A 12766-nucleotide genomic window follows, 5' to 3' on the forward strand; every position below is an offset into this window, starting at 1 on the left:
AGCCAGGTACGACCCTCAGGTTGTCTTGGACACAAACTCCAACACCTTCATTTCCAAAAAGAGGTTTTATTTACTTTGGTCCACAGTTGGTATATTCACATTATTTCTTGGTCCTAGGGCTCCTGGGCAGGGGCTGGTCCCTGTGGGGGCCTCTGGGTGGGTGGGGGGGTCCGTGTGCAGTACTTGGTGGGGGAGTGGGGACAAGTGTAGGGGGTGGGGGCTGGCTTTGTCTTAATCACTCAGAACTCCACTGTCCTGCCTGGGCCTCAGTGTCCCCACTGGGCCCCTGGTAGGGCCCAGGATTGGTGGTCTGAGAGTCCTAGGGAAATCCATGAGGCCTAAAATATTTTGGGACTGTGGCCTGACCTTTTCTCAGCATCCCCCCACCTCCCACCACCATTCCCCTGAACAAAAAGTATTTTCATTTCATTAAACCTGCCTGAAACTTCTGTGGGTACAGAAACCACAAACTGATCGGCAGAGAAAAGAGAAGCAGGGAAAACGTAACCGGAAACCACTTGCGGCCAGTTCCCCTCCCTGCTTGGGTTTCTTCTTCCCCCTGACAGCTTGGCCCAAAGTCTGCTGGGAAACCTGATGCCTGGAGCTGCCCTGGTGGGGACCCCCCACCCCACATGCATCTGGATATGGCCTTCACCCCTTTTCCCCAGAGTCTCAATTGGCAGCATTCAGACATGTAGAAAAACAAGACAAAAAACACAGAAAGACCCAAAATCCAGATGGGGCAATGATGTGGGGAGACGGCCCACACGGTGTCTCAGTAGCCTTCCTCCTCCTGGTAGTAAGAAGGGCACTCTGAGGGCTCCCCTGGGCCTGGGCCATCTCCAGCAGCTGCTGGAGCCCCATCAGCCGCTGGGCCTTGAGGGCAGTACTTGGGGTCGTATATCTGCCGGCCCAGGCCAAAGACCTGACCACTCTGGTTGGCACCCTGTGTGTAGCCCATCTGCAGGGACATGGAGGAATTATCACATTTGTCTGTCCCCAGCTTTGTGTCATAAATGTGCCGCCGGGTCCCTGGAGCCGTCATGCCCACCTGGAGAGAGAGAAGAGGTGTCAGGGAGGGAAGAGGAGAAACAGAACCCCAGAGAACTTCCTGCGGGTTCCCTCACCTTTTCCCGCCTCCCTGTGTACACTCACAGTGGACATTCCTTTTGTACAGATCCTTCCTAGCCCTGCTCAGAACCCTCTCTTTTCTGACTCTGTGTTGAGTCGATCTGACATTTGGGTCCAGACTCCCAGGCAGCCAGGAAGCTCCCCAGGCTGGGGCTCAGGCCTGACACGGACATGAATGCTCCAAAAGCATCACACTGATACAGTAACACAGCAGGAAAAGTGATGACTGCAGGATCTAAAAATATCAGAGTTGGATGGGCCTCTGGGCATCCAACTTTGAGGGAAACCGAGGCACAAAGCTGGGAAGTAACTTCCCTGGGGACACACAGCAAGCTGAGGCAGAGTCAGGAGAGGGTGTCTGGGGGAACTGGGGCGGCCCACCTGGCTGGCACACTTGTTTGTGCCCATCTGGAGGCTGATGGTCGAGTGGTCCATGGGGGGCAGGATATGGTTTTTGGGGTCGTACAGATGCCGTCTGGTGCCATAAGCTGTCATGCCGGACTGGCTGGCACATTTGTTGGTGCCCATCTGCAGGGAGGCAGGAAAGGTCAGGCTGCCCCCACAAAGCCTCGACATCCTGCCCCGAAACTAAGGAGACACCAGAAGCCCACCACCCATGCGCCCCGACGCTGGAGCAGCCAGGTGCCCACCTGGAGCCCAATGACGCACTGGCCTGCCTTCATGGTGGCATCATCAAAGTTTCGCTCCTGCTTCTCCGAGTATTTGACGCCAATGTCCACACCACTCTGCAGCCCCTTTGTCTTGGCCTGGGGAGAAAGTGGGGAGGGAGTATCATGGTTGGGGCATCCAGGTCCCGGGTATCCAAGTCCAGAGGAGGACTGGTGATCCGGCTGCAACCCGGCCTTGTACCATCCACCCAGCACTGTGGACTCAAAGGCTTTCCCTGACCCCTGGCTTTCCCTCCCCAGGCAACAGCATCCCCGCCCTTCCAGCTGCACAGGCCAAGAACTGTGGGGGGCATCCTCACCTCCCATCTCTCTCACCTTCCATCACCTCCTTCTACCCAGCCCCAGCCACCATCTCACCCCCACACCTGTCCCCTACTCCTCACTGGTCTCCCGGCCTCACTGCCCACGTACCAGCCACAGGGGGTTCAAAACAGAATTACCTGACACAAGCCCCACCCCATCCCCATCCCCATGGCAGAAGCCCACTGTTCCCTCCTCCTGAAACGCTGTTCCAGCCTGCCCCGGTCTCAGTTTTAGACCCTAGATGTCAGCATCATGCTTTCTTCTCTTTCAAGGGGCTTCTCCAAATGTGTAATTTGTAAAGCAATGATTTGAAGAGCAAACCCTAATGTGAACTCTGGGTGTAACAAGGTGCCTGGAGGGTCACTGACTGCGTGAGAAGTGGGGGAACCTGTGCAGGAGTGGGGCCATGGGAGGTCTCTGTACTTTCCACTCCGTTTTGTTGTGAACCTAAAAATGCTCTAACACATAAATTTTTAAAAAACAATTAAAAAAATAGATTCATTCATTGCCTGTGCATAAAGGGGTGGACTGTGTCTGGCTTGGTCACCCTTGAATCCAAAGTGCTGGGCGCCTCATGAGTGCTCAGAAATCTTGGTAAAAGAATGAATGAAGAGCATCTGAAAAATCTCTGCCTGGCTTGCTGTGTGACTTCGGGCAGGCTGCTGACCCTCTCTGAGCCTCACCTTCCCAGCCAGGGCAAGAAGAGACACCTGCACCTGAGTCAAGTTCCCACTTTCAAACAGGTCGTTGGCCTCGAACAGGTCAACAGGATTCATGCCGTAGCTCACCATGGCCTTGATGAAGTTGGAGAGGTTTTCCAGCTGGGAGGAGGCAAGAGAAGGACGGTGAGGGGCCCGGTCTCCCCAGCTGTCAGACAGGGTGCCCAGCCCCGTTCTGGTTCCACCCGCTCCCGCTGGCCCCTCACCTGGTGCCAGTTCTGCATGGAGCGGTTGATCTTAGGGACTGAGCCCGGCTGCAGTCTATTCATGAGTCTGGGCAGGACACATGGGGTGGGGAGAAAAGGGGAACCTCCGTTAGTGTAAGGAACCTCAGAGGCCCAAGACTCATTCACGGCTTCCTGGCCACCCTCTCTCTGGGCCTAAGTTTCCCCTATTACAATCCAGTCTCTACCCACCAAAGAAACAAAGATTGACAACAACCAGTGCTGGGAATGCAATTCAGAACCACTGAGCTATCCAGTGATTCTGGGAATTTCCATGAAGATTTTTAAGGTGCAAACCATGGAATGTTTGAACCACAGCTGAATCAGGGGCAGCAAAGAAAGGCCTCCAGAAACCTTACGGCTCTCCTAAGAGAATGCTCTGTTAGAGATCAAAGCAGTAAGACAGGAAAGAGAAGAGCAAGAAAGACCAGACACTCATCAAGAAAAAGCAAGCAGGAGTCACACACAGCATGACCTCATCATGCATAGCAGTCAGGGTGGTGAGCACAGTGGACACACACACTCACGTGCACAATATGATCCCATCCTTCAGACCCTTCTGGAAGTCTGGGCCAACAGAGAGGCCAGTGAGTCCCTCAATCCAGCTTCGGAGCTCCGCCTCCTTCTGAGGGTCATATTTGGACTGCAGCTGGAGGGGTAGAGGGCACAGGGTTGGGGTGAGCCCGGTGAAGCTCCTCATGGGGCAAGACCCAGTGTTTCAGGAAAGAAGAAACTAGCCAGGAGGTCCCCACACCACTGGAGGAGACTCTTCCCTTTTCCCATCAGCACAGATAAACTCCAGTCTCTCACTAATAAACATCGGGGCTAATCTACCTTCAGTGGTGCTAACCCCCAGGGCAGCCAACATGGACCTGCCACCACCCCCGACTGAAAGGATCTACCTCCATGCCTGCCACCTCCCTGGTCTCCCAGCACTAGAGGTACTGGCCTTTCTCTGTTGTTTTTAAATTGTGGTGAGAAACATACAACATGTACCACTTGAAAGCTCATAAATCAGTGACATTCAGTGCATTCACAAGGTTGTGCAACCATCATCTGTTTGGTTCCAGAACATTCCATCACCTCAAAAGTAAGCCCATCCCTATTAGCTCTCCCCTCCTCCCTAGCCTCTGACAAGCAGGAACCCACTGTGTCTGTGGATCTACCTGTTCTGGCCATTTCCCATCAATGGAATCACACCCTGTGTGTCCTTCTGTGTCTGCTTCTCTCACTGTTCTCAGGGTCCATCCATATGTAGCAAGTGTCAGGGCTCCACTCCTTTTTTATATAATTTTATTTGTTTGGCTGTGCTGAATCTTCATTGCTGTGCCAGGTTTTCTCTAGTCATGGCCAGCGTGGGCTTCTCATTGCAGTGACTTCTCTTGTGGAGCACGGGCTCTAGGGTGAGTGAGCTTCAGGAGTTGCAGCTCCTCGGCTCTAGAGCACAGGCTCAGTGGTTGTGGTACACAGGCTTAGTTGCTTCAATGCATGTGGGATCCTCCCAAATCAGGGATTGAACCTGTGTCTCCTGCATTGGTAGGCAGATTTGTCACAGGGAAGCCCTTCACCCCTTTTTCTGACTAAGTGATGCTCCTGTGTGTGGAGGGACCGCACTGTGCTTATCCATTAACCCGCTGATGGATATTTAGGTCACTTCCATCTTTTGGCTCTTGTGAGTCAAGCTGCTATAAACATCCATTTATAAATTTTATTTGAAAACCAGTTTTCAGTTCTTTGGGGTATATACCAGGGAGTAGAAGTGTTTGGTCATATGATAATTCTACCTTTAATTTGGAATCACTGAACCTTTCTCTGATCCTTGAACTGGCCACACTAGTGGCTACCTCAGGGCCTTTGCACATGCTGCCACCTTGGACTCATGTTTGCACAGGTCCCTCCTTTCAATCCAGTTGTAGCTTGAAGGTTACCTCCTTGGAAAGGTCTTTCCTGACCACCTGGCTGTGACAACCCTCTGCATCCCCCACCCCCAGTCCTTATTATCTTCTTTTTAAAATAATATTTATTTATTTGGCTTGGCTGTTGCGGCATACATAATCTTTAGTTGTGGCATGTGGGCTCTGAAATTTCAGCAGGTGCAATCTAGTTACCTGATTAGAAACTGAACCCAGGCCTCCTGCACTGGGAGTATGGAGTCCTAGCCACAGGACCACCAGGGAAGTCCCTGCTTTATCTTCTTTCTAGCTTTTTCTACCTTTTGCAGTATGACCTATCTCCTAGCTGATGGTCCAAGCTCATGACAAGCGACAAGAGGTACCGCCCAACTCAGGCTCTCTCTCAGTAAGGAGGCTCATGCTCCCCATCAATACACACTGCAGACAGAAACAGCACTGGCTGCCCCCAGGGCAGCATCCCACAGCATCCAGGGAGGCCCAGGACAGGGTGTGTGTGTACAGCCCCAGGGCAGCTCCCTGGAGGGGTGGTAAAAACCTGAGGACCTGGCTGCCCAGCTGGGTGGGCTTCTGCCCAGACCCCGTGCTTGTGTGCTCAGTCGCTTCAGTTGTGTCCAACTCTTTGCAACCCCATGAACCATAGCCCACCAGGCTTCTCTGTCCGTGGGATTCTCCAGGCAAGAATACTGGAGTGCTCTCCTCTAGGGGATCTTCCCAACCCGGAGGTCGAATCTGCGTCTTTTATGTCTCTTGCATTGGCAGGCGGGTTCTTTACCACTAGCACCACCTGGGAAGCCCCAACCCCAGACCCCTCTTCACCTCTATTCACCTGTGCCCACCCCGCTCTCTCCTCCACACCCCCTAGGGACAAGGACACAGAGTTGTCCTTGCAGCCCCCACCTCAATGACCATGGACAGGTTTCACCTCATGCCTCTGTCTCCCCAGCTATGTTTGAATGGTCTTCATAAGGCTTTCCAGACCTGGGCTCCACTTCCTGCTTCCTGCATATAAATCCCTAGACATGGGATCAGGGCTGAGCTGCTCAGAGTGCAGGGGAGACAAAGGCGGGAGGCTGGCCTGTGAACCTGATCTGTCCAGCCCACTCCCTCCTCAGATCTCCTCCATCTCCTGTCTCTGGTTCCCACGCCCAGCAGAAGGATTGGGGGGTGGGAGGGGTGTTATTAGGATAGATGAAGTAGGCAGGCTGGTCTGGACCTCTGGCCTGCCTGCCCAGCTGGGCCCCGTCCTCATCCTCGACAGCTCGCTGGGGCTGGGGCCAGGGAGGGTCCTGGGCAGGGGTGCTTGGCCTGGTCCCGCCCGCTAGGCCGCCTTCCACCCTGCTGCCCAGCTGGCCTTCAGCGCATTCCTCCCCACCGCAAACTGCCAGGAATGCAGCCGCTGCCTCCCTGCTAAATCAGGACCAGCTGTTCCCAGCGGTCCAGACCCCCCAGCCAGTCGGAGATCTCAGGGGTACGCACTGGACCTTAGCCTGCCTGTACACCATCCAGCAGTGGGACTGAAGCCTGGGGTGGGGGGCAGGGGGTCTTCCTCCTCTCAAAGTGGACGGTCTTAGAAACCACAGGAACCTGGTTTCCAATTCAGGTGGGTCCCCGACGTGACTCCGGTGAGGGGGTGGGGGCCCTGCCCATTCTCCAGGCCCGCAGACTGAGGGCTAGTTACAAGGAGCTTCTGACCTCATCTCCCACAGGGCAGGTAACAACCTGCCTCCATCCCACTCCATCGCAGGAAGCTGCCCCCACCCTGCTGGGGTGCTGCGCCCTCACCCACTTCCTGCTGCTTCAGGGGAGATGCCTGGCTGCCCAGGAGGACTGCTGGTCATCAGACACTGCCTATGCCAGGTCTGGGTTCGAGTCCTGACCCTGCATCTAATCTGCTATGTGGGTCTGGGCCGTCTGAGCAATGTCTCTGAACCCCATGTGCTAAGCAGGAATCTTAGAGGGTCTCAGCTGGGTGGGGACTGTCAACACTCTGCTCCCCACCAAGGCATTACTGCTGGAGTGTGGAATTGTGTGTTCAAGGGGAAATCGATGGGGAGTTTGCCGGGTGACCATGCTCAGATTCTGGGCTTCCCAAATGGGCTGGAGGGAGGTGCCTAGGAGCTCATAGAGTTGAGATGTGGAAACTCTCCCTCTGGTCTGATGACCTGGCTGGGACCTGGGGGCAGGCAGGGCTGTGTCCCCAGTATGCCCAGGCAGGCTCCCATCAGCTGCCTCCCTGGGGCCACATTCCCAGGTGCCTGGTGATAGGGTGTGCCTAGGGGGTGGACAGGGATGACAAACTCCCCTCCAGCTGGAAAACCCTTGTGTGTCGGGCTTAGGACCTCTCCCCCTGCCCTTCAGGGCAGGGATCACTCTCTGCTCCTGTTTCCTTGGATGCGCTGAACCTGCTATGTGACCTTGCAGAAGTCCCTGCCTTCTTGGGCTGGAACCAAAAGCACTTTCTGAAAAAGAAGAGTGCCCCCCCCCCACGCCCTAGCCCGCGTTTTCAAGTTACAAAACCCACATGCTAGGGTCACATTCAGGGGACTGGTGGACCTCTTTGCTATTTCTTTAAGTGTGTCAGATGGTGACAAAGAGAATGGGGAAGGTAGGCACCCTCGATTCCAACTCCCCCCCAACCCAGTGCCCCACCTCCCAGGTGTAAGAAGTCGGGAAATTCTTTTGGGGGGCCACACCCTTCTCAAAAACACCTGGCCCGCCTCCTTCCTTTCCCGAAGCTTTAAGTGGTCCAAAAGCAGAAGTGGGGGAGGGGATGAGAAGTGGCCGCTGGGGTTCCCTCAGGACCTTCCCAGGCCTTGAAGCGCTAGAGGGGCCCAGGGCTGGGGGGTTCAGACCAGTGGGCGGGGGGCTTCAGACGAGGAGGGGCTGAGGGAGCAGGGCTGGGTAAGGGGTTGGACCTAACCGCTTCTAGATGTTGGGGGGTGCCAGAGTACAGACCTCACTCCCCCCAGAGTTTAGGGAGCGTCGGAGGCACCCTCGGAGTTTCGGGGGAGGAGGGCCGCCCCCGATGCCCGGGGAGCCCAGCGGGGCACCCGCCAAGCAGCCGCGGAGGGTGTGACGGGCTGGGCTGGCGGAGAGGGCGCTCCCCTCACTCACCCGGTTCTTGACCTCGGCTGAGAGCCCGTACGAGGGCCCCTTGTTGAACTGCGTGGAGCTCATGGCTGGCGGGCGCCGCGCCGCGGGACGGGACGGACGGACCGACGGCGGGGCTGGCGGGCAAGCGGACAGGGTACGCGGACCCAGCGCCCCGCCTCCACCGCTGATTGGCGCGGGGCGCACATGTCCTTATAAGGCTGTGCCGCGCCGGATTCCTGAGGCCTCGGGCTTCCTGAGCCCCTGAACCGCCCGACCCCCGCCCCGCCCCCTCGGAACCCCCGGGAGACTGAGGCCGGGAGGGACGGGGCCCCGCACCACGGAGACCCGGCCCCCGCTCCTACTCAATGCTAGGAGCCCCCGGGCGGCTCTCCCCATGCTTTCCGGGCCTCAACTAACCTTTCTACATGATCATGGGAGGGGAAAAAACGGTTGAATGGGACCCTAATTCCCTTTGGACACTAATGCAGGGAGGGGGGACCCTTCTCTGATGCTTAGAGGCGCCTCCCAGTCTAGGTCCACTTCTGGAAACCCTCCTAGCTGGGTGGTAGGCAAGGGAACTAGGACAGGCTCTTCAGCGGAAGGGGCCGTTGGCGCTGGGATTTTGATGGAGGAGTAGGAGTTTGCCAGTCCAAAGGGTACTGTTTGTCCTGGCAGAACAAAAAGTGCAAAGACTTGGAGGGACCATCAGTGGTTTAAAGTGTGCAGAGGTCAATCAGATAGGTTGGGGAAGTGGGGGATGAAAAGAGACCCTAGATTCTGGGTTGGGGGATGGTGGGAATGGGGAGGAGATGGAACAGCAGAGAGTTGAAGTCAGGAGATGCCTTGGGGGTAGAGTTGAGGACGCCAAGGGGACCAAGCCAGGCACATACTTGGCACTCAATACATGCCGCCTGCTTGTACAGATAAATCAATAAATTAATAAAGGAATAAATTTCACTTTTCCAGTAACATTCATTCACACACCTATTTACTTGTTCATCAAAAGCTCTATGACGGGGCCTCTGGGTCAATCCCTTGCTAGGCTATATTGGCTCCCTCCTGGCTCTGGCCCTGCCCATCCCTGGGAACACAGACCCTGGCATAGACACTTCCACCCCATGTGAGCAGGTACAGGACAGAGAGAGGTGTCCGGGGTGGAGGAACCCCAGGAGGGAGTGGGTGCTCCCCTAGAGGGGTAAAGGAAAGAGGCATGTAAGAGTGGCATGGGAAGTGAGGTTTTGAAGCTTAAGTAGGAGTTTGAAACATTTGACAAGTGATCTGTGAGGGCTTAGAGATTACTCACCCTGCCCTTCCCAGGAACACCCCTCCCCAGTGCCCCACTTTCTGGATGTCTATTGACTCTTTCCCTGACTATGCATCTCCTATTCTTTGTGAAGGCTCCTTTCTTCAGGGCTCAAGTCCTAGCTGGGTAGTCTTGGGTGAGTCCCTTCTCATCCGGGTCTCAGTTTCATCATCTGTGAAATAGGGACCAGTGGGCAACCAGACAGTGTGGCTGAGTGTGGGAACAGGGTGGTTTCTCAGTGTCTAAATAGGGAGTTGTTTGGGTGGGGTCTGTGCTGGTGGACTCCTTGCAGATTCCACAGGGGGTGGGCAGGACCAGGGCACTGTGGGGGCTGGCAGTAGTGGGAAGGAGGCTTGAGCCAGCCTGGTGGGCTATAGCCCATGGGATAGCAAGGAGTCGGACACAACTGAACGACTGAGAACACACTATACTCTTAGCCTCCTGAAACCCAGAAATTCAGATCAGACATCTGAGAATTCAAAACCATGAGGTTCCAAAAGCTTAGAATATTATAATTTGAGAAACTCCCCCCAGGACCTGAGGCTTACAGAACTATGTGGTTCTGTGTAATCTTATAACCTCAGTGGGCCCCACCTGGGTTCAAATTCCCGGTCAGCTGAGATAAGGGCATGTCAAAATCTCAGGAATTTTGGCTCAGCTTCAGAACCTGGCCAGGAGGCCTGGGGCCTCTGCAGTTGCCCTACAGCCTTGAATGCTGGCGCCCATCTCTCCGTCCAGGACTGACCCTGGGGACACTGTGGGGGTACGGAGGGCTGTGGAGTGACGCAGGCTCACTGGGGACAGATTCAGGTACTCTGGGATGGGGGCCATGGCTGGAGGACCTGGGGTTGCAGGAAACCCCAGAGCCTCAGCCTTGGGTGCTGCGCCCCAGGGTCTGGGTGTGTGGGCACAGGGGCTGCAGGTGCGGTGAGGGCCTTCTGGGCTTTGCATGAGACCCCGGGGGTCCTATGTGCCAAATGATGCAGTAACAAGAAAGCAATGATAGTTACAGTAAAATGGCAAGCCTGTTAACTCAGGTCAGCATCTCCCTTGCTCACAATCCGCCAGGCTCCCTATCACCCCTCAACTAAGGCATCCTCCAGGTCCCCAGGTCTCCCTGGCTCACTGTGCTCCAGAGGCATGGGGCTTCGCCTCGTTCTGCCTCCAATAATCAGCCACAGGCTTGCCTCAGGGCCATTGCTCCCGCGGTGCGGTGCTCTCTACCTGAAACTCCACCTGGCTTGTTCACTGTCTGCCTTCTAGAACCTTCTCAGTAAGCCCTAACCAGGGCTCCCAGCCCCAATGCCACTCACACATCCCAGACAGGTCCCAAGGGACACTCACAGCGTCCTGTGAGATCCAGCCATCTTCTGAAGTCTCTAACAGAAGATTAACCCAAACCAAAAAACAGCAGAAACTAGCACAACATTGTAAAACAGTTATCCTCCAATTAAAAAAGAATAAAATAAAGTAAAATAAAGTCTCCGACTGTCCCCAGAAGTGCGGAGACTGGTCCTTCTCCGTATCTTTGTCTTAGATTTAGAAATGTTTCCCCCCACTTTCCTTTTTTGTGACAGTAACTTTCATTTGCTCCCCTGGGTCGAGTGTCTCCCTAATGTGGAAGTGAGTGCTAGACGGGGATTACTGGTACAGCAGTCGCTTGCCACACGGCCCTACTTCAATACAAATTACCTCAATAAAAATAAAGTTTAAAATCCCATTTCTCAGCTGCACTGGCCACATTTCCAGAACTTAGTCGCATATGGCTAACGCATTAAACCTCGCTGCACATTTCAGGGACCCACAGTCCCCCCCACCCACCCCCACTGAGTGGCTGGGTTTTCTCCCCAGGTCAAGGGTACATCAACTGGCCTCTCCATTATAAAAGAGAAGTTTGTGTTCTCCTTTTGTGACCAATGAATGATCTGGGGGTGACCTGTAACAATGTCAAGAATGTGCACTGGTTGAGCAGCCACTGTATACTAGGCCCCCATACAGGGCATTCTCTATGAAACAGGACAAGATGGGATGACCTTACCTTCCTGTCCACCTCAAGGAAGTGGGGCTCCCAGGATTATGAAACCAGGCAGGTAGGTCTGGAAAGTTCTCTGAGGCTCTAGAACAGCTGAAAAGTCTCCTCCCCACCATGCCTGCCTCACACCCAGGTCTTTCTCAGAGGCCCTGACTGTCCCTTCTTAATGTTTCCTGGGTGTCCTTCCCCAACGTCTGAACTCAAGTGTCCTCTCCCACACCCAGCCTCTGGCTCCTCCTGCCCTTTCATGCTCCCTGCTGCAGCCCAGCGGTTCTTGTTTTGGAGCATGGGGTGGAAGTACTGTACCTGGCATACAGTGGGTGCTTAGTGAATGTTGGATTCTATTACTACCATGGCTGCTAGGAGGCACCCAGGCTTTTCAAAGATGAATGAATGAGCATGTCTGTAGTCCATATGTGGGCTCCCAGGCCTGGGACATCTCGGGCAGGCAACTGGTGGCAGTCAACAAGGAGGGCATGGTCAGGTATAGACCATTTGCGATCCCGCTTTAGTTGACAAAGGGCTGTCCGCTCAGTCGTCCTGAAAAGACTGGAAGGGCGGGTCTGGCGCCTAAGAGTCGGAGAGAGATGGGTGGTGCTGAGCGGCCCGCGTTCTCAGAAGGAAAACCTAGTCATGCTGAGACAATTGGAGGGCATCACCGACTCAGTGGACACGAGTTTGAGCAAATTCCTGGAGATAGGGAGAGGGGAGCCTGGCGTGCTGCAGTCAATGAGGTCGCAGAGTCCAACACGACTGAGAGACTGAACAACCAAAAGTCGGGAACGGACCGACGGCTGGAAGGTTGGGCAAAAGCAGTTCGCTTAGCCTCTTCTGGACCCCTAAAATCCCCCGGACCGCCACCAAGTGCAGAGAGAGGGAGAGAGGTCTGTCAGTCCTTCCAGTCACCGACCTCCGCGAGAAGGGAGAGGTGGTACTTAAGCGAGGCCCTGCAACATCACGGGCCTTTATGACGTCATGGTGTATCAGGTTAGTTTGCTTAGGGGCACAGCGGCCCCGGTCGAAAGGAGAATTCCGTACAAGCTTTCTGGAGACGTAATTTAAAGAGCGCAAATTAAACTCACTTTTCAGCTAGAACACTCTACTGTGAGCCTATTTTCAGTATAGGTTTCTAGAGTGCGACGTAGAAAACAGCTCCAACAGTCGTATTTCCTTTCAGTTTATCACTTCTAAACGCCTCAGATATTGACTAATTTTGACTCTCGAGTTGCAGCGGTGGAGGCTAGTGGGGGCAATATGCAAAAGACCGGGACCAGACGCAGCCCCGCCCCTCGGCGCTCCCGAGCCGGTTGAGACTCCAGAAGGCGGAGCCACTGCGGGCCGGCCGCCGGCTTCCCAGCG

At 55.0% G+C, this 12766-nt stretch overlaps 1 protein-coding gene across 1 annotated transcript; it reads right to left on the reverse strand.

The window, feature by feature from the left end:
* Nucleotides 1–46: 46 nt before the first annotated feature.
* CNN2 (calponin 2) lies at nucleotides 47–8250 on the reverse strand. Its single transcript, XM_055430725.2, has 7 exons — nucleotides 8094–8250; nucleotides 3594–3715; nucleotides 3049–3115; nucleotides 2807–2944; nucleotides 1782–1898; nucleotides 1513–1659; nucleotides 47–1051 (listed from the first exon to the last, which is right to left on the reverse strand). Exons 1-7 carry the CDS (start codon nucleotides 8154–8156, stop codon nucleotides 776–778), a joined length of 930 nt encoding a protein of 309 aa, XP_055286700.1. The 5' UTR covers nucleotides 8157–8250; the 3' UTR covers nucleotides 47–775.
* Between the last annotated feature and the right edge of the window lie 4516 nt (nucleotides 8251–12766).

This window comes from Moschus berezovskii, chromosome 8 (assembly GCF_049115385.1).
Source record: "Moschus berezovskii isolate FMDL1 chromosome 8, NW_MosBer_1.0, whole genome shotgun sequence".
NCBI classification, from domain to species: Eukaryota; Metazoa; Chordata; class Mammalia; order Artiodactyla; family Moschidae; genus Moschus; species Moschus berezovskii.